The sequence below is a fragment of the Schistocerca serialis genome, unplaced genomic scaffold (assembly GCF_023864345.2).
Source record: "Schistocerca serialis cubense isolate TAMUIC-IGC-003099 unplaced genomic scaffold, iqSchSeri2.2 HiC_scaffold_840, whole genome shotgun sequence".
Classification (NCBI taxonomy): Eukaryota; Metazoa; Arthropoda; class Insecta; order Orthoptera; family Acrididae; genus Schistocerca; species Schistocerca serialis.
This window is the reverse complement of record NW_026048453.1, coordinates 160,003-182,920: the sequence shown is the minus strand read 5'-3', so window position 1 is coordinate 182,920 and position 22,918 is coordinate 160,003. Positions and strand designations below refer to the sequence as shown.

Here is a 22,918-nt window from a genome sequence, read left to right as displayed (position 1 = left end):
TAGATTGCTACTTACTGTAAAGAGGACATGTTATGTTGCAAACAGGGGTAATTAAAAGAAACTTACCTACAGTTTTCAGCCACACCCCTCATCAGCAAAAGAGAAACGCACACCATTAGTACACACAAGCAGGCACACCTCAAACACACATGACCACCAACTACAGGATCTCGGGCCAGAGTGTAACTATCACGTGGGATGCTAGCAGCAGTCTGGAAGGGGGGAAGGGGAAGGGATGGTAGCGCGTGGGTTGGGAGAGAAATGAATACTGTCTGGCAGAGTGTGCAGGGAGTAGAATGCCGACATCTACAGCTTAACGAGGTTGTGGGACAGAGGGGTGGGGAAAAAAGGAGCAGAAAAGGAGTGGAGCAGGAAAAGATGTATTGGCAGAGGGAGGCAAACACAGTAGGTGGGAAACGAGAATGGGGAGTACACGATAGGACAGAGGGAGAGGCACTGTTGGGTGGAGGCCCTGGGGACAGTATGTTACCATAGGTTGAGGCTGGGATAATTACACGACTGGATAATGTGTTGTAAGGATGACTCCCATCTGCACAGTTCAGAAAAGCTGGTGGTGGAGGGGAGGGCCCAGATGCCTCGTGTAATGAAGCAGCCATCGGAATAAAGCATGTTACGTTCATCTGCATGTTGTGCGACAGGGTGGTCTACTTCGCTCTTGGCCACAGTTTGGAGGTGGCCGTTCATCCTGGTGTGCAACTGTTTGGTAGTCATATCAATATTTAAAAAAAATACTGTGCAATGATTGCAACAGAGATGGTAAATGACAAGGCTTCTTTCACTGGTGGTGTGGCCCCTAATAAAGTGGGATAAACCCTGTGACAGGACTGGAACAGGAAGTGCTGGGTGGGTGGACTGGGCAAGTATTGCACCTGGGTCTTCCACAGGGATGCGGTCCCTGTGGCAAGGGGTTGGGATTAGGAACGGCATAGGGATGGACTAGGATGTTGCGGAGATGGGTGATCGAACACCTCTTTAGGTGGGGTGGGAAGTATCTCACCGAGGATGTCCATCATTTCAGGGCTTGATGATAGGTTATCAAAGTCTTCCTGGAGGATGTGGTTCAGTTGTTCCAGACCAGGGTAGTGCTGGGTGATGAACAGGACACTCCTTTGTGGTTGTTTCTTGGGGCTTGTTGGAGGATTAGGGCTGTGAGAGGAAATGGCATAGGAGATCTGTTTGTGGACTAGGTCTGGGAGCTAGTGCCTGTCTGTGAAGGCCTTGGTGAGGCCCTCAGCATGATGAGCAAGGGAGTTCTTGTAACTGTAGACACCTGTCCCCACATAGCCAGCCTCCATGGGAGGGATTTTTTAGTGTGAAAAGGATGACAGTTTCTACAATGCAGGTATGTTTGTGGTTGTTGGGTTTAATGTGTACAGAGCAGAAGTGTTCATCTTGCCACATTTAGCTGCTGGAGCCCAGCTGTGGCCAACCCTTCCATCCTGTTTGCCGCACCACGAGTAGTCGAGTTCAATTGTACTAGCAATGGAATACATGAGCTGTAACGCGCCGTCGAGGCCCGCAGAGTCGTAATGCCCTATTGAGGTCTACGGCTTGTCGGGTACCCGGGCGAGCCCGGGTGTCAAGAGGGCTCGGTGCAACTGGGAAACAGGCAGTGCTAGAAATGTGGGATTGACTGGCCACACATGTGAGGAATGCAGTGTTGCTTTCTGAATTACCTGCACTCCTTTGAGAGGTTTGATGGGCTAGGAACAGAATGTTCTTGATCCTTACAAAGAAAATAATGCACAATGTAAAGTAATGGACGTAACGGAAAAAAAGTACTTATTGTAACATGGAAGTAATTGAATTCAAAGCAAATGGTTTAATAGCTCTAAAGCTTTTTTAACATTTTACATTTCATCTGTACCAAATCAAAAGAGCTGATGAAGCTTTTGCACAATGGCTAGGTCTAGTAAGCAATAATAAAGTTTTTTACACATTTCTGTTAATATAAAAGTTTTTATTATGGAACTGTCTGGCTCAACTTTTCCTTCGAATTCGTTGAGGAGGATCTCCCTGTTCTGCATGTGACATAACTTTGAAATCAGGAACCACAGTAGGTAAAGATAGTTTCAAATTATTGTCATCGTGATTTGTTTCCAGAATTATTGTTTATATATGTTTTGAGGGAAAAGACAGGTAATAAACTTGTTACCACTTTATTTCATAGCATTGGAAACACCATTTTTGAGCTTAACCAGAAACTTACTGGTGATAAAGCTTTATTTTCTGTCACTTACTCGCTGGAAGTTTCCAGCAGCTGCTCGTTTCAATTTACACTACATGTGGATCCCAAAATTATTGTCTTTCCCAAGTAATTGTGAATCCAGTCATTATTACTAGATAGAGCAGGGAAATAATGTTGAAATATTTCCAAATCCTGTCAAATGTTCCTTAATTTTATACTTGACATTTTCATACGAAGTATGATGAATTTCTACTAGGAAATAATGAAGGGTATCAAAACACTCAGTTTGATTGGAATTTAGACAGATTTCCCCAACTGCAAGGCTTTTATTGAATGGTCCATTCAATCTTGTAAATTACACGTGTTTGTGTTTGGTGTGTGTGCAGTAATAAATTTGAACTGATGGTTTTTTAACAAAATTTCTGTGAAATAAGCTACAATCAGAAGCCAGACTTCACTTGGGGAAAGGTGTACCTGGTGAGAAAAAGATAAGCATCATGCAGTATGAGAAAATTCCTGCTATGTCAGTAACTACTGCTTGAAAATGGGCCACAGTTATTCAGTTTGCAGTTGTAACAGTGTGATGCCTGGCAGGCACGCAACTTGATGAGCAGCTGAGCTGCACGGGCGCCCGAGTGGACTCGGGTTTGGGCAGGGCACCGCACGGTCCAGCAGGCCCTAGTGCAGCTCGAATGGCTGACAGGAATACACAAGTCAAGGGTTGCCTGGCAGTCGAGGCTACAGTCCCTGGTGGTCAGCACAGGCTCGAAACACACCTCTGGTACAGACATGCCCATCAGAGAGGATGCGGTCAACATCCAGGAAGGTGGGTTGCTGTGTTGAGGAGGACAATCTGAAGTGGTTGGGAGAGCAGGTGTTGAGGTTATGAAGGAATAAAGATAGGGTGTCTTGGACCTGCATCCAGCTCATGAAGATATCATCAGTGAACCTGAACCAGACCAGGGGTTTGGCATTTTGAGGGACTAGGAAGGTCCCATTTAGATGGTCCATAAACATGTTGGCATAGGAGGATGTCATGCAGGTGTCCATGGTTGTGTTGCTGCAGATTTGTTCACATGCCTTCCCTTCAAATGAGAACTAGTTCTGGTTTAGGATAAAGTTATTACAGTGTATGAGGAATGAGGTAGTGGGTTTGGAGTCTGAATAACATTGGATAGGAAGGTGGCATCAACAGTGACAAGTAGAGATCCAGGAGGTGAAGGGGTGAGAATGGTGGAGATTTGAAGGAAGTGGTTTGTGTCTTCATTGTGAGAGGCTAGATTATGGACAATTGTTTGGAGGTTTTGGTCAGTGAGTGCTGAAACTCTTTCGGTGGGGGGGGCATGATAATCAGCCACAATGGGACACACAGAATTGTTGGGTTTGTGGATTTTGGTGAGCATGTAGAAGATGGGTATGTGGGGTGTCATAAGAGTGAGGAGGGAAGTGGATTCAGAGCAGATGGACTAAGGCTTGGGTTTGGAGGTTGTGTTGGACTTCTGGAATGGCATCTGTCTGTCAGAGTTTATAGCTGGAGGAGTCAGATAACTAGTGGAGACCTTCTGCCAGGTAGCCACTATGAGGGAACTGGGCAAAGATGGTGAGGCTAAGTTTGAGGTTAGGAATTCTTGGAAGGTGACCAGCAGGTGGTTACATGGAAGGGGAGAGGTTCATGGTTGGATGGCGGTGTGAATTGGAAAAGGCAGGGTTAGGTGTTGGAATTAGGATGGTTTCGGTTGGTGGGATTGATGGCAAAGAAATGCTTCAATTGCAAGCATTGGGAGAAGGAGAGTACGCCTTCGACAGTCCAGCATGGTTAAGTTTGGGTCAAGGGCTAAAGATGAGGCCTTTGGATAGGACTGAAGCTTCTGTGGAGCTGAGGGTTTTGGTGGAAAGTTAACAACAGTGCCATACAGATATTTTGGCTCTGGATTTGGTGGAGAGTCAGTAGGGAGTTTTGGTGGATGTGGCAAGTTGAAAAGGTCGGTGAAGCAGGAATTTAGGTGCTGTGAGGGGTGGACAAAGAAGAACACTGTGGGTAGGATAGGGGTCGGATAGTGATGCTCCAAGATAGCAGTAGGATGACAGCAGGTTGGATAACTTAAGGAGTTGGTGTCTGGAATGCTCCTTCAGGTGCTGGAGGGCAAATGATTCAGTTTCAGAGATGTATGGAGTAGGGATTACACAGTAATAGCATCTTGCAGAGGGAGCAGAGGTGATTCTCAGATGCCTGTGCCAGGGAGATGTGTTTTACCAGGTTGTGAGGGCCAGGAGTTTACGAAATATGGACAGGTTGGAAAGGTGTAAGTCACTGTGAAAGGAGGGTGGGATCCAGAGAAAGTCTCCCACCCTCTTTGTTTACCAATCTTTGCCAACACACCCACCCATCTTTCCCTGCTCCTCTCCTTCTTTCCCTGCCTCATTGTCCTACAAGCTCCTGATGCTGCCTCTGTTGGCATTCTAGTCCCCGCACACTCCACCAGACAGTGTTTGTCTCTCTCCTGCCTGTAAATTACTATCCCTTCACTTCCCTGTCCCCTCCAGATTGCTGCTTGCGTCCCACAAGATAGTTGCATTCTGGTCCAAGATGCTGGCGTTGGTAGCCACGTGCGCATGAGAAGTACTTGCTTGCACGTATGAATGGTGTGTGTTTCTCTTTTGCTGATGAAGGCTGTGGCTGAAAGCTTTAGGTAAGTGTCTTTTAATTTTGCTTGGCTGTAATTTGACATGTCTTCTTTACGGTAACTAAAGTACAATATCCAGCTCTGTCAGATGATTTAGTTTAATATCTAGCTCTATTAGATGTTGAGAAGAAAATGCCCATGCAATCCACCTATGTGCTGTGAAGTGTCACCTTGCTGAAATTTTTACATCAAACTATGAATCATGTAACATTATTACTCTGAAGAATGAAAGACCTTAAGACTTGTAAGTAATGGTAATAATGACATTGTCTCTCTAGAAATGCGTGAAAATATATGTGCAAGTACATGATCTCTCAGGTTTTCTCAGTGCAATTGATTAGGAGTCTGATTCAAAGGTGTTGTTTCCATTTTATGCACAATATTTCAACAACTGACCCAACCACCTTCTTCAGTTTTTCTATTGTGTGTATTTGCTCCCTTGACTACAATCAGATGCTGAACTATTGTTGGTCTCACACCACTATTTATAGCCAAATTTGATTCCTGACACCCACAACATCCTTTGATACTCTTTTGTTTTTTTGAGCTTGTACTTATATTCTGTGAAACACAAATTCTCTCAGCGTTTTCCAACTCTGGTGGATGTGATTGCCGATGAGATTTTAATAAATTGAGTGCTGGATTCCAAGCATTACTCATACTGAAACTGCTATCCCTGTTTATTATATTTTTGACTTATTTAATAGACTCCTTAATTATGTTGTGCCATAAACTTGGCATCTTCACCCCCATACTGGTCTCATTTTATTTCGTTTCATGATTATGCATAAAATGGAAACAACTACTCATAAGAACATCCAGAAGCACACTATTAATCATGTTCAGTAATATTAGTTTATTACATTGGATATGAGGTAGAGACCTGAGCTGTAAGTTGTCAACAATGAACAGATGGTATAGAGGAGATAATGCACTTCTCTCACTGAGAAGAGTGAAAGTTACTATTATAAATAGTGTGCAATATTCATGTTTACAAAACAATACTGTGCCATATACACAATTACAAAACACAACATTTTTAAGTGCAACATTTAACTTGCTTTCTGTGGTTTAATTAGACACTTTTATGTTACAGATTTTCTTAATGCAAGAAGAACATATACCAAAACTGACGTGTCCTAGCATCTGTAATGGAGACACTGAAAAAGAGAAAGAGCAAGCAAAGAAAACTGGAGTCATAATAACTGATGCTTGTGCCAAGTGGAGTCCTGTGTCTATATCAGAAACTTTAACAAATGTTAACTTGCAAGTCAAGCCTGGAATGTTATGTGCAATTGTTGGGCCAGTTGGAGCAGGGAAGGTACTGACCAAGTTCATACCTAATTAAGTGTGCTTTAAATCATAGCTTTTTGTAGGTTTCTTTCTATAAATAATTATGAGGAAATCCCATTTCTGAAATAAATCAATAGACCCTTTAATTCATCTAAGTATGGAAAATATAATGACTTATAAGTGACTGATAGCATCTTGGGTAACTAATAGGAGTATTATAACATAAATGTGTTATAGTTTGATGTATCTTTATCTTCTTCAGTCATTCTCCATGTTGTTTATGTTTGGTATAGTATTTGAAGTATAGTCAACATAATGTGGTTTCAGTCCAGAGTTATTTGCACATATTTTCGCCTTTTTTTTTTTTTTTTTTTTTTTAAATTACATCTATGTACTTCATATCTGACTAAAACTTGTTAAAATCCTTTCATTAAGAAGTTGCAACCGGTTTTTCATCAGTGGAGATGCATCTTTAGGTGATAAGTATCTTTACTTTTTTTTTAACAGACATGGCATGCCAAAGTAAATCCACCATGACTACTTAAAAAAGTAACAAAAATTATCACCTGAAGATGCACCTCCTCTGATGTGAAACCGTTTGTGACGATTAATAAAAGTATTTTAACAGCCAGAGCAGAAGATTTTATTTGCCCTGTGCAGCTTTGGCTGCAGCTGCCTAACCTCTAAAATAATATGACTAAATGTTTCCTTTAGTCATTGTAGGAACATCATCACCATCATCATCATCATCTTAAGTCCATGGAATAGGATGCACAGCCTCTTCCAGAAACCATCTTCTCCCCAGATCTCTGACACTTTGCTGTCCAGTGAGCTTGTAGTTCATGGTGATTCTAGGTAGACAACCTTTTAAATTCTTTCTAAATGGTTACCAATTGACTTTATATTTTTGAATTTTGCTTTCAAAATCAAAAGCCTGCACCTCCTGTCTTATTTCTGTATTTCATATTTTTGACCATCAGTAAGCAACCTTGGACTGCCCTGAGAAATTTCATATCAGATGACATAATTTTCCTTCTGTCTTTCTCTGACAGTTCTAGCACCATTAGCCCTCTAACAATAGTTTATATTCTTATAGTTTATATTCTTACATATGATAAGAAAATTAGTTGAATTTTCTGAAGAAATTAAGTCTGGTGCTGTTTTCTTGTGCACTATGAAAGCAAGATGAAAATATGATTCTGCTGTGGTAATCATTGAAAGCTTCACACATTGCCCCTTTTGACAGCCAAACATGTTTCCTTTAGCGTCTCTCCATCTATAGGTCTATGGTTTGTTTTACACTTATTATACAATAGTCACAGTTTCTTTAAAAGTTTGCCGGCCGCGGTGGTCTAGTGGTTCTAGGCGCGCAGTCCGGAACCGCGCGACTGCTACGGTCGCAGGTTCAAATCCTGCCTCGGGCATGGATGTGTGTGATGTCCTTAGGTTGGTTAGGTTTAAGTAGTTCTAAGTTCTAGGGGACTGATGACCACAGATGTTAAGTCCCATAGTGTTCAGAACCATTTGAACCATTTTTTTAAAAAGTTTATTTACAGAGAATATGAACCACTGAATATGTCCATTTATAATTATGTATTTCCTTTTACTATGTGTACCTTAGTTTTGTGTGATACCATAGTTTACTTCTTAACTTTGCAATCATGCTTTATAAAAGCTCTTGTACATTACTCATGATGATATCAGGTGTATGCAAATGCTAAAAGATGGATGAATAAATGAGTAAAGGTTCTACTGGGTACAAACCAAACTATTTCCTGGTCAGTTATTCCTCTAAACTTGAGTCATAATTCCTCTACATACTCCTGCCCAGTGCTAAACATTTTAAGTTCTTCTTTGAGATATGATGCAACTGCCTCTTTACCTTGATAGCTGCACATGTTAACATTGTTACTTGTTTTAGCTGCCCTTTGTATTTTAATGATCATACTTGTTTCAACTGCCTCATGATCACTGATACCAATTTCAGTATCAATATCCTCAAAGAGACCAGAGTGATTTCTGCCACTAGGTTTAACATGTTTCCACCGTGAGTGTGTTTCCAAACTATCTGTTCTAGGCAGTTTCAAAAAGATGCATTTGGTAATGTTTTGCAAGATGTCTTCTCACACGCACCACTTACAAAACAGTGACCATCCCAATTAATTATTGCATTATTACAGTCTCCAATGATGACAGGTTTATAGAGTAACATATGTACTCAAAAAGTGATATTAGTTGTGACCACTGTATTTATTAATTTTGTACTGCCTTATGCATTTTGGACTTACACCATTCACAAAGGCTCTGCAAGTGAAATACATTAGAGAGCATCAGTGAAAAAAACATTGGTACAATTACATAAGATATGAAATGTAAATGGAAGAAGCAAGCACTCAGTGAGAAAACATTGATAAAATATGTAAAATGCGTATCATAGAAAAGGGAGAAATGAAGGATGGATGGAAGGATGGAAGAAAGGAAGGATGGAAGGATGGATTAGCAAACTGTCTATAAAAAAATTCTTAGGTAAAACAAAACTAAATTTGTTATACATGGATGCAACTTATCTGTTCTACATTACCTGATGACATTTAAGTGCAAACTGACTCATTGCACACATCAAAGTATTAGGTGAAGAAGAGTCCAGATGCCTATACTATACAGTATTTTGAAAATTACGTTTTGAAATATTGATATGATGTAGTGTTAAATGAGAAATAATATTCTATTACATCACCCAGTTTATTATTTAATAAATACTCATGTGCTGCAAGGGAACTGGCAAAAATTATACCTGCAAGATGGTATCACTGTAATTAAAATAAGTCAACATCTAGCTGTTCGTAAAATAATAAATTACAGCAGATGCATAATTTACTATCTGGAAATGCATATATAAAAACATTAAAATCATTATATCTTTATTCCAACCATAAGATAAAGCAAAATTTACAATGTTACATGCCAAATGAAATCAAGCATACTTAATATGTAACAGTTTTGCAGAGACAATTAAAAACCTAGAAGTCTTGTGTAACGATATTCCACTTACAATAGAACCAGCGATACACAATAAACTGAGAAAGCAGTACTCAAAAGTAGGATACAACAGATAATGCATACAAGAAATATGCCAAATGTCTGGGAGGTTGCACAAAAAGATGGTGTCAATTATTTTTTATTTTAATATTTCTAAAATGTTATCCATATCAAGTAATAAATAATCTGGCCATTGTCTAACAGCAAGCTAGCAGTGAAAATATGGTTGCTACACATAAGTGTTTTCAAAAATATTGGAGCATTATGACAAATCTGTCACCAAACAGATGAAGTGTACAGTGTACAGAATAGTTGAAACACTTTAAGTATCTTCTCTCGAAAACAAATCTTATGAATACCTAATGGCTTTTATATCAATACTTAAAGGATTTTATACGTGAAACTGTATGGTAGCTATATTGAGCTTGTGTAATGGGTAAAGATAAATGAAAAGTTACACAAAGAACACATTTGTTTAGTATAAATTAACAAGTAAACACAAAATTACTGTAAATGAATGTTATGTAAAGAAATACCATAATGAGTCAACATCTAATGAATTCCAATAATTTCTTGTAGCAATGAGTATAGATTTTCCAAGAACAAATTAAAGAAAGCAAACCTTATGAAAATATAATGGAATTATATGATAGAAATGTGCAATAACTGTATTAAACAGAAATGAAATGAATGCAGACAAGACACTTTGTATCCATGTTTGGCAGTTTCAGTTTTGTTTTAGCTTAGAATTTATTGTTGATAGTGTGGTGAGCTCTACTTCTCTTAAATTAGTTTATTTTTTTATTTTTTTTATGTGCATTTTCTATATATTATCAAAGGTATTTTCAGTTAGTGCTTACATCTCCCATTTTGCAATGTACATTTAATTTAATTGTACCAATGTTTTTGCACTGCACTCTTTCATATATTTCTTTTGTAGGGCCTTTTGAGAATGGTATAAGACAAAAATGGATAAAGTAGCATAAACTTAAATACAGTGTTCAAGTTTGATATCAGTATTTGAGCTCATTAAAAATGGTCACAACATACCACAAACCATTTATGCATTTTGCTACTGTGTAACATATGTACTGGTGAATGATGGTTTTCTCTAACAGGTCTGGTGACATGTGAGTAAGTCTGGTAGCTGACTTCCCTTGATACTGAGTCTTGGCAAAAGAACCACACTCACAGCTATTCATCTGATTTGAGTTTCTTGTCTATTGGGACTAGTACAACCACTGCATTTTCCATTTCTCTATTCTTTTGATATACACTAATATTTCCTCCATAAGACCTTGCTGCTGCCAATTTCCAGTTTTAACCATTTCTCTGCACCTTATATTATATGAGTTCCACACCTTTTTAGTACTGCTTCAAAGTTTGGGACTTATCATCAATGCTTGAGCAGCTGATCATTAGGATTTTAATCAACTCATCTGTGGGAGGCATTTCTGTGGATCTTACACTAACGCTTCAGTGTGTCCTACAACTTTCATTATCTGGACTGGACGGAGTGTTGTCCTGTCTAAAATACCCTTTTTTGCAGCCCACACACAGTCAGCTACCTGGGTAGCAGCATCTGATGTGTAGTGCACCCACGGCCCATTTTGCTGGACTATGTACTGGATAGGATTTAATACTATATGTAATGTTTTTTGTGCATTTGAACAATCCATAGAAAAAGTTAATAAATCACATACAACACTTTTCTGTATCTAACTTACGCTGTTCCATGTATCCTGTGAATATCATTACTTAATTGTAATCTATACTTCCCTACCTATAAAATAAATATCTGGATGGATGTTGTCTGGTCCAAGTAAAAATAGCAAACATGCAAGAGGAGGGAAAAGACTGTAATTCTGAAAGTGGCAGACATTGTTTATTTGATTGTTCAGCAGTCATCTGATTTTGTGAATCTAATTTACATGAACAACAGTAAACAGCCCACCTGATGTTTCAGTCTATGCTTCCTTAAGAAATAATGGCCCAAATGTATCTCAGTGAATTTGTGTAAAAGTGAAAATGGAAAAGAACTCTCTTGCCTCTAGAATGAATCTTTCACTCTGCAGTGGAGTGTTCACTGTTTTGAAACATCGTAGCAGACTGAAACTATATGACAGATGGGTACTTGAACTTGGAACCTTGCCTTTCATCCTCACCACTGGAGCTATCCAGACATGACTCAAAAGTCAACCTCACAACCTATCTCCCTCTTTCCAAACTTCACAGAAGTTCTCCTAAACATCTTGCAGGATTAGCAGTCCTGGAAGAAAGGATGTTGCAGAGCAATGTCTTATCCAGATTGCAGAGATTATTTTTAGAATGAAATTACTTGTGGACAGAATTGGCATTATGGCCATTAAATGCAAAAAAAGTATTGAAACTGAATTCACTGGTAATTTTGCATCGAACAAGGAAGTTATATATTCGACACACAAGCAATAGTTTGTCTACTACAATCAATACTCTTCTTGGCTTTCAAATGTATAAATTACATTCATATATACTGAATTTTTGCAAATAAATGTAAACCAGAAAATATATTCTATGCATTTGTTTCAGAAGAAAATAAATGGGTTTATAATGTACCTTTTGCATCAGACTGAATGTATTTATTTGGTTTATTTATCCTATACTTGCATTATGATTTCAGAGCTCACTGCTTCATGCAATTCTCCATGAGCTACCACTGAGTTCTGGCTCTATTTCAGTTGATAAAGTTGTCTCTTATGCATCACAAGAGCCTTGGCTGTTTGTTGGTTCAGTACGACAGAACATTTTGTTTGGACAACCATATGATCACAAAAAGTATCAGCAGGTTGTGAAAGTCTGTGCTTTACAGAGAGACTTTGAACTCTTTCCTTTTGGAGACAAGACTATAGTTGGAGAAAGAGGTGTTTCACTTAGTGGAGGACAAAGAGCTAGGATCAATCTTGCCAGGTAAGGCACATCAAGCTACAACTAATTGTTTATTTTTAATAGCCAGTCATAGGTTAATTTATGAACAGCCATTTTATAAATCAAAACGTTTATTTGAAGAATAAAACTACTCATTCTCTTCATGAAACTTACTTAATACTTAATGTATTTAAGCTGAGAAACGTAAGTTGTAAATGTTTTGAATTAACTTTCATTAACTTAAGTAGCTTTATTTTTATTTTGAGTTTTGCTGCAGCTGCAAGTTTGTGTTTGAGAGTGTAGTTTTTCATGGTGAAATTCTTGAATAAATAGTTCACAGACTCCTTGCCATGTCAGTTTTTTTGTGATCCCCAACATTTGATGGTAATGATGAGTAAGGAAACCGTGAGACATATTAATTCATAGAATTGAGCTAACATAAGTAAAAATGCAAATCATTCTTGTAGGTAATCAGCAGGAACATATGTTTGTTAGCATGATGAGGTGTTCTTTGTAAACCACCTGAAATGTTCCCTATCTTCATCAGAGACAATGAAAGTGGTCTATGTAACAGTAAATAACCAGTTCTGATATTCACAATAAAGGATGGCAGCCAAAAACAGTTGCAGGATAGAATTTTTTTTTTTTTTTATTTTTTATTAAATTCTTGACCAAGGTTTCGGTACATATAAATATACCTTCATCAGAAGTACATTTCCTGAATAGAAAGACACATTCATTAGAAAAGCCATATCAACGAAAGTGAGAAACAGAAGCTTAAATAACGGTGAAATTGCTAAAGTAATACAGGCACACAATCTTTAGTACTTACTAAAATTACATCATGCACTGGAGAATAATGAAACAATTATGCCAAAAGGCGTCGTCAGTAATTAGAATATCATCTCCATTTGTACGACATGTGTAATGGGTACAGGATCAAAGCGAACAGTTTAACAATGTTACTTCGCCTATGAACTGTTGAGACACGAGTGTGAAGGCACTAAGGTAGATTGTTTCGCCGAGAGAGGGCACTTGCATGTGCCAGACTTGCGCATATTACAATCCATAAATACATACATAAGCGCATCAAAATTATTAAAGGTTGTGTTAATTCAAACTTTGTCTTAATAAATAAAGCGTATCACGCCAATTAAAGACATTTATGTAAACTATAAATATAGAACCAAATTTATCTGTGTCCTAGTGTCAAACGGATAAAGCTTGCGCTTGGAACATCTAACGAGAGAGGGCACTACTGTAATGCGCGAGAGTCTCACGTAATGTAGGCAGTGAAATACATACTAGCGAAACAACCAAAATGTTCTAATAAAACGAAACCATCTGTCTGTATAAATAAAACATAGTAGTCATTTAACCACACATACACATTGAAATTCATAATTAACAAACATCACAATATGTAGATCCCAACAAGATAGGAAAAGCGCATTTCACCGGCATCATCAAGCAAGAAAATAACTCCTAGTCAGCCAGACTATATTACATTAAGGCAATGAGGGGTTTGAAACTGTCTAAAAAATTTTTGTTTCGAAGCTGCACCTGTTCATTAAGAACAAAACCATCTTTTAGAGACAGATGCTTGAAAATCTCTAATTCTTCGAGCAAGTCTAGTTTGTCACCTTTATCAGCTTCATGAAGCAGCTCTACGTCGTCCAGTTCTCTTGGCGTGTGCTGTAAGAGCCACAGATGTTCAGCAAAAGTGGAATTATATACGTTTTCCCCATTTTTACCTAACTTGTGTTCTTTATACCTAACTTTAATGGGTCTACCTGTCTGCCCTATGTAATAGTTTGGGCAGTCGTTACAAGTAATTTTGTATACACCAGACTTAGTGCTGAGTTCTTCTCGTGCTCCAATATTATGAATTACTCTACGTTTGAGGCTATTATTTACGGAAAAAGCAACTCTATAACCGTATTGTTTCTGTAAAAGTCTTTTAATCTTATATGAAACGTTCCCTAAAAATGGAATAGAAATGAAGTTATTACTCTCATAGTTCTTTGCCCTGTTATCTCCTAAAGTAGAAAATTTTACAGCTGTTTTTTTCTTAGCAATTTGGTCAATTAATTTAGGGTCGTATCCATTGTTAGTGGCTATTGATTTTAATAAAAATATTTCATTTTCAAAACAATTCTGTGCTAAAGGTGTGCTCACAGCGCGATGAACTGCAGAATGAAAAAAGGCGATCTTGTGAGTTTGAGGATGACAGGAATCTGCTGGAATAATATTATCAGAAAAAGTTTCTTTACGGAAAATGTCGAAGCTAATGGTGTTACCCGATAACTTAAGTTTCAAATCAAGAAAATTGAGTTCTCTCTCGTTATTTTGTATCTCTTTTGTAAATTTCATTTTCTCGTGGAAACTGTTGAAAACATGAAACAGTTGTTGTAGATCTTGGTCACAACCTTGAAATAGTATGAGTATATCATCAACATAACGAGCATAAAAAGAAATCTTATTGCCTAACGTCGGGTTGTTTTTGAAGAAATTTTCTTCTAGTGCATTCATAAAGATGTCAGCAAAGATGCCAGCTAACGGGCAACCCATGGCTAAGCCGAATGGTTGCTCATACATTTTACCATTAAACTGAAAGTAATTGTAATCTAGTACAACCTGCAGTAGTGACATAAGTTCCGACAACTGTAGCTCACTTAAAGTTTTATGTTGTCGAATGTTACCTTCAATAATCTTAAGAGTGATATCCACTGGAACATTGGTGTATAAACTTACAACGTCAAAAGAAACCAAACGAGAGGAAGAAGTGATCTCTATTGATTTTAGCTTGTTTATTACATCAGCACTATTTTTAACAGAGTAATTGTTTTCAAAAACAAAAGCTTCTTTAATTTTAGTGTGTAAAAATCTCGCTAATTTGTGATGTGGGCTCTTTATTCCATTAACAATGGGACGAACTGGGTGTTGACTTTTGTGTACCTTAAACTGACTTCTAAGCGTAGGTGCTCTAGGGTTCATGTTAATTAAGGTTTTCTTTTGAAACTCTTTCATAAGATGTTTACTTCTCCTTAACGTATCTCTAATTTGCTTTTGTAACGTAGGGGTATGATCTTGCTCAATTTCAAATATACCATTTTCTTCGAAAAAAGCTAAAGTTTTAGCAATGTATTCACTTTTATAGGCTACAACAAGCGAATTTCCTTTGTCTGATTTAGTGATGAGAGCCTCATTATTTTTTAATTTACGGTTAATACTAGTAATAATGTTACCACCTCTCTGTTTTAAATCACTGTTTTTTACCGACTTGACCTCTCTTTCTATAATTGCGCTACATTCATGAGCTATCCTATTTTGTTGGGATTTTTCAGTTTTTACGGAGTCAAGACCAACTTTAAGGTCAACAATAAAATTATCTATCACTTTAGGATCGTTAATATCAGGCATGAAATTGTATTTAAAACCTCTCGCTAGCATGGCGCTTTCTTGAGGGGTAAAGCTTATGGAAGTTTTGTTTAGTACTCTGTCGAAAAATTGGTGTTCGCAATTGACAGTTCTTTTTGTATGAACAACATTAGATTTTGGGGTAACATTTTCCAGTTTATGAAGTTTAAAATCATGTCTACACTGAATTTCAACCTTACGATTGTGTAACCACTCATTAACACTATGCCAAACACTGTCTACGTGAAAGTTAAAATAATCTTTAAAAGTTCTAGTAATATAGAGATACAAAGAGTAAGCTTCTTCATTTAGTTTATCTTTCTTCTTATAAAGGTCACTGATTCTGTCACTCATAATTTGTTTCACCAGTTTAGCTTTAGTAGATGGAAACTTCTTACACTGTTTCACGTTGATAAAAGCCTTCACATAATTCGGTGTCAAATGGCGTCTCTCACACTGTTTAGTGAAGTCAATAGCCATACCTGTTTTCAGGATTTTAAATGAGATGTCCATGTATTTTGAAACAGCCTTTGAAACCTGGGCAGGTACATATTTCAAGATTTTAAACATGGCTGCAGCAGCAACTGTTAAAATTCTTCACAATAAAGGATGGCAGCCAAAAACAGTTGCAGGATAGAATTTTTTTTTTTTTATTAAATTCTTGACCAAGGTTTCGGTACATATAAATATACCTTCATCAGAAGTACATTTCCTGAATAGAAAGACACATTCATTAGAAAAGCCATATCAACGAAAGTGAGAAACAGAAGCTTAAATAACGGTGAAATTGCTAAAGTAATACAGGCACACAATCTTTAGTACTTACTAAAATTACATCATGCACTGGAGAATAATGAAACAATTATGCCAAAAGGCGTCGTCAGTAATTAAAATATCATCTCCATTTGTACGACATGTGTAATGGGTACAGGATCAAAGCGAACAGTTTAACAATGTTACTTCGCCTATGAACTGTTGAGACACGAGTGTGAAGGCACTAAGGTAGATTGTTTCGCCGAGAGAGGGCACTTGCATGTGCCAGACTTGCGCATATTACAATCCATAAATACATACATAAGCGCATCAAAATTATTAAAGGTTGTGTTAATTCAAACTTTGTCTTAATAAATAAAGCGTATCACGCCAATTAAAGACATTTATGTAAACTATAAATATAGAACCAAATTTATCTGTGTCCTAGTGTCAAACGGATAAAGCTTGCGCTTGGAACATCTAACGAGAGAGGGCACTACTGTAATGCGCGAGAGTCTCACGTAATGTAGGCAGTGAAATACATACTAGCGAAACAACCAAAATGTTCTAATAAAACGAAACCATCTGTCTGTATAAATAAAACATAGTAGTCATTTAACCACACATACACATTGAAATTCATAATTAACAAACATCACAATATGTAGATCCCAACAAGATAGGAAAAGCGCATTTCACCGGCATCATCAAGCAAGAAAATAACTCCTAGTCAGCCAGACTATATTACATTAAGGCAATGAGGGGTTTGAAACTGTCTAAAAAATTTTTGTTTCGAAGCTGCACCTGTTCATTAAGAACAAAACCATCTTTTAGAGACAGATGCTTGAAAATCTCTAATTCTTCGAGCAAGTCTAGTTTGTCACCTTTATCAGCTTCATGAAGCAGCTCTACGTCGTCCAGTTCTCTTGGCGTGTGCTGTAAGAGCCACAGATGTTCAGCAAAAGTGGAATTATATACGTTTTCCCCATTTTTACCTAACTTGTGTTCTTTATACCTAACTTTAATGGGTCTACCTGTCTGCCCTATGTAATAGTTTGGGCAGTCGTTACAAGTAATTTTGTATACACCAGACTTAGTGCTGAGTTCTTCTCGTGCTCCAATATTATGAATTACTCTACGTTTGAGGCTATTATTTACGGAAAAAGCAACTCTATAACCGTATTGTTTCTGTAAAAGTCTTTTAATCTTATATGAAACGTTCCCTAAAAATGGAATAGAAATGAAGTTATTACTCTCATAGTTCTTTGCCCTGTTATCTCCTAAAGTAGAAAATTTTACAGCTGTTTTTTTCTTAGCAATTTGGTCAATTAATTTAGGGTCGTATCCATTGTTAGTGGCTATTGATTTTAATAAAAATATTTCATTTTCAAAACAATTCTGTGCTAAAGGTGTGCTCACAGCGCGATGAACTGCAGAATGAAAAAAGGCGATCTTGTGAGTTTGAGGATGACAGGAATCTGCTGGAATAATATTATCAGAAAAAGTTTCTTTACGGAAAATGTCGAAGCTAATGGTGTTACCCGATAACTTAAGTTTCAAATCAAGAAAATTGAGTTCTCTCTCGTTATTTTGTATCTCTTTTGTAAATTTCATTTTCTCGTGGAAACTGTTGAAAACATGAAACAGTTGTTGTAGATCTTGGTCACAACCTTGAAATAGTATGAGTATATCATCAACATAACGAGCATAAAAAGAAATCTTATTGCCTAACGTCGGGTTGTTTTTGAAGAAATTTTCTTCTAGTGCATTTATAAAGATGTCAGCAAAGATGCCAGCTAACGGGCAACCCATGGCTAAGCCGAATGGTTGCTCATACATTTTACCATTAAACTGAAAGTAATTGTAATCTAGTACAACCTGCAGTAGTGACATAAGTTCCGACAACTGTAGCTCACTTAAAGTTTTATGTTGTCGAATGTTACCTTCAATAATCTTAAGAGTGATATCCACTGGAACATTGGTGTATAAACTTACAACGTCAAAAGAAACCAAACGAGAGGAAGAAGTGATCTCTATTGATTTTAGCTTGTTTATTACATCAGCACTATTTTTAACAGAGTAATTGTTTTCAAAAACAAAAGCTTCTTTAATTTTAGTGTGTAAAAATCTCGCTAATTTGTGATGTGGGCTCTTTATTCCATTAACAATGGGACGAACTGGGTGTTGACTTTTGTGTACCTTAAACTGACTTCTAAGCGTAGGTGCTCTAGGGTTCATGTTAATTAAGGTTTTCTTTTGAAACTCTTTCATAAGATGTTTACTTCTCCTTAACGTATCTCTAATTTGCTTTTGTAACGTAGGGGTATGATCTTGCTCATTTTCAAATATACCATTTTCTTCGAAAAAAGCTAAAGTTTTAGCAATGTATTCACTTTTATAGGCTACAACAAGCGAATTTCCTTTGTCTGATTTAGTGATGAGAGCCTCATTATTTTTTAATTTACGGTTAATACTAGTAATAATGTTACCACCTCTCTGTTTTAAATCACTGTTTTTTACCGACTTGACCTCTCTTTCTATAATTGCGCTACATTCATGAGCTATCCTATTTTGTTGGGATTTTTCAGTTTTTACGGAGTCAAGACCAACTTTAAGGTCAACAATAAAATTATCTATCACTTTAGGATCGTTAATATCAGGCATGAAATTGTATTTAAAACCTCTCGCTAGCATGGCGCTTTCTTGAGGGGTAAAGCTTATGGAAGTTTTGTTTAGTACTCTGTCGAAAAATTGGTGTTCGCAATTGCGAACACCAATTTTTCGACAGAGTACTAAACAAAACTTCCATAAGCTTTACCCCTCAAGAAAGCGCCATGCTAGCGAGAGGTTTTAAATACAATTTCATGCCTGATATTAACGATCCTAAAGTGATAGATAATTTTATTGTTGACCTTAAAGTTGGTCTTGACTCCGTAAAAACTGAAAAATCCCAACAAAATAGGATAGCTCATGAATGTAGCGCAATTATAGAAAGAGAGGTCAAGTCGGTAAAAAACAGTGATTTAAAACAGAGAGGTGGTAACATTATTACTAGTATTAACCGTAAATTAAAAAATAATGAGGCTCTCATCACTAAATCAGACAAAGGAAATTCGCTTGTTGTAGCCTATAAAAGTGAATACATTGCTAAAACTTTAGCTTTTTTCGAAGAAAATGGTATATTTGAAATTGAGCAAGATCATACCCCTACGTTACAAAAGCAAATTAGAGATACGTTAAGGAGAAGTAAACATCTTATGAAAGAGTTTCAAAAGAAAACCTTAATTAACATGAACCCTAGAGCACCTACGCTTAGAAGTCAGTTTAAGGTACACAAAAGTCAACACCCAGTTCGTCCCATTGTTAATGGAATAAAGAGCCCACATCACAAATTAGCGAGATTTTTACACACTAAAATTAAAGAAGCTTTTGTTTTTGAAAACAATTACTCTGTTAAAAATAGTGCTGATGTAATAAACAAGCTAAAATCAATAGAGATCACTTCTTCCTCTCGTTTGGTTTCTTTTGACGTTGTAAGTTTATACACCAATGTTCCAGTGGATATCACTCTTAAGATTATTGAAGGTAACATTCGACAACATAAAACTTTAAGTGAGCTACAGTTGTCGGAACTTATGTCACTACTGCAGGTTGTACTAGATTACAATTACTTTCAGTTTAATGGTAAAATGTATGAGCAACCATTCGGCTTAGCCATGGGTTGCCCGTTAGCTGGCATCTTTGCTGACATCTTTATGAATGCACTAGAAGAAAATTTCTTCAAAAACAACCCGACGTTAGGCAATAAGATTTCTTTTTATGCTCGTTATGTTGATGATATACTCATACTATTTCAAGGTTGTGACCAAGATCTACAACAACTGTTTCATGTTTTCAACAGTTTCCACGAGAAAATGAAATTTACAAAAGAGATACAAAATAACGAGAGAGAACTCAATTTTCTTGATTTGAAACTTAAGTTATCGGGTAACACCATTAGCTTCGACATTTTCCGTAAAGAAACTTTTTCTGATAATATTATTCCAGCAGATTCCTGTCATCCTCAAACTCACAAGATCGCCTTTTTTCATTCTGCAGTTCATCGCGCTGTGAGCACACCTTTAGCACAGAATTGTTTTGAAAATGAAATATTTTTATTAAAATCAATAGCCACTAACAATGGATACGACCCTAAATTAATTGACCAAATTGCTAAGAAAAAAACAGCTGTAAAATTTTCTACTTTAGGAGATAACAGGGCAAAGAACTATGAGAGTAATATCTTCATTTCTATTCCATTTTTAGGGAACGTTTCATATAAGATTAAAAGACTTTTACAGAAACAATACGGTTATAGAGTTGCTTTTTCCGTAAATAATAGCCTCAAACGTAGAGTAATTCATAATATTGGAGCACGAGAAGAACTCAGCACTAAGTCTGGTGTATACAAAATTACTTGTAACGACTGCCCAAACTATTACATAGGGCAGACAGGTAGACCCATTAAAGTTAGGTATAAAGAACACAAGTTAGGTAAAAATGGGGAAAACGTATATAATTCCACTTTTGCTGAACATCTGTGGCTCTTACAGCACACGCCAAGAGAACTGGACGACGTAGAGCTGCTTCATGAAGCTGATAAAGGTGACAAACTAGACTTGCTCGAAGAATTAGAGATTTTCAAGCATCTGTCTCTAAAAGATGGTTTTGTTCTTAATGAACAGGTGCAGCTTCGAAACAAAAATTTTTTAGACAGTTTCAAACCCCTCATTGCCTTAATGTAATATAGTCTGGCTGACTAGGAGTTATTTTCTTGCTTGATGATGCCGGTGAAATGCGCTTTTCCTATCTTGTTGGGATCTACATATTGTGATGTTTGTTAATTATGAATTTCAATGTGTATGTGTGGTTAAATGACTACTATGTTTTATTTATACAGACAGATGGTTTCGTTTTATTAGAACATTTTGGTTGTTTCGCTAGTATGTATTTCACTGCCTACATTACGTGAGACTCTCGCGCATTACAGTAGTGCCCTCTCTCGTTAGATGTTCCAAGCGCAAGCTTTATCCGTTTGACACTAGGACACAGATAAATTTGGTTCTATATTTATAGTTTACATAAATGTCTTTAATTGGCGTGATACGCTTTATTTATTAAGACAAAGTTTGAATTAACACAACCTTTAATAATTTTGATGCGCTTATGTATGTATTTATGGATTGTAATATGCGCAAGTCTGGCACATGCAAGTGCCCTCTCTCGGCGAAACAATCTACCTTAGTGCCTTCACACTCGTGTCTCAACAGTTCATAGGCGAAGTAACATTGTTAAACTGTTCGCTTTGATCCTGTACCCATTACACATGTCGTACAAATGGAGATGATATTTTAATTACTGACGACGCCTTTTGGCATAATTGTTTCATTATTCTCCAGTGCATGATGTAATTTTAGTAAGTACTAAAGATTGTGTGCCTGTATTACTTTAGCAATTTCACCGTTATTTAAGCTTCTGTTTCTCACTTTCGTTGATATGGCTTTTCTAATGAATGTGTCTTTCTATTCAGGAAATGTACTTCTGATGAAGGTATATTTATATGTACCGAAACCTTGGTCAAGAATTTAATAAAAAAAAAAAAAAATTCTATCCTGCAACTGTTTTTGGCTGCCATCCTTTATTGTGAAGAATTTTAACAGTTGCTGCTGCAGCCATGTTTAAAATCTTGAAATATGTACCTGCCCAGGTTTCAAAGGCTGTTTCAAAATACATGGACATCTCATTTAAAATCCTGAAAACAGGTATGGCTATTGACTTCACTAAACAGTGTGAGAGACGCCATTTGACACCGAATTATGTGAAGGCTTTTATCAACGTGAAACAGTGTAAGAAGTTTCCATCTACTAAAGCTAAACTGGTGAAACAAATTATGAGTGACAGAATCAGTGACCTTTATAAGAAGAAAGATAAACTAAATGAAGAAGCTTACTCTTTGTATCTCTATATTACTAGAACTTTTAAAGATTATTTTAACTTTCACGTAGACAGTGTTTGGCATAGTGTTAATGAGTGGTTACACAATCGTAAGGTTGAAATTCAGTGTAGACATGATTTTAAACTTCATAAACTGGAAAATGTTACCCCAAAATCTAATGTTGTTCATACAAAAAGAACTGTCAATTGCGAACACCAATTTTTCGACAGAGTACTAAACAAAACTTCCATAAGCTTTACCCCTCAAGAAAGCGCCATGCTAGCGAGAGGTTTTAAATACAATTTCATGCCTGATATTAACGATCCTAAAGTGATAGATAATTTTATTGTTGACCTTAAAGTTGGTCTTGACTCCGTAAAAACTGAAAAATCCCAACAAAATAGGATAGCTCATGAATGTAGCGCAATTATAGAAAGAGAGGTCAAGTCGGTAAAAAACAGTGATTTAAAACAGAGAGGTGGTAACATTATTACTAGTATTAACCGTAAATTAAAAAATAATGAGGCTCTCATCACTAAATCAGACAAAGGAAATTCGCTTGTTGTAGCCTATAAAAGTGAATACATTGCTAAAACTTTAGCTTTTTTCGAAGAAAATGGTATATTTGAAATTGAGCAAGAT

The 22,918-nt window shown here is 36.8% G+C and overlaps 1 protein-coding gene across 1 annotated transcript in view; it reads left to right on the top strand.

Annotated features, from left to right (window-relative positions):
- Nucleotides 1-22,918, top strand: part of LOC126452249 (ATP-binding cassette sub-family C member 4-like) — a 216,804-nt gene that overhangs the window by 84,400 nt on the left and 109,486 nt on the right. The window contains exons 8-9 of the mRNA XM_050091041.1: nucleotides 5,990-6,214; nucleotides 11,885-12,171. Of these exons, the coding sequence (XP_049946998.1) occupies nucleotides 5,990-6,214; nucleotides 11,885-12,171 (512 nt within the window). The remainder of the gene's footprint in view (nucleotides 1-5,989; nucleotides 6,215-11,884; nucleotides 12,172-22,918) is intronic.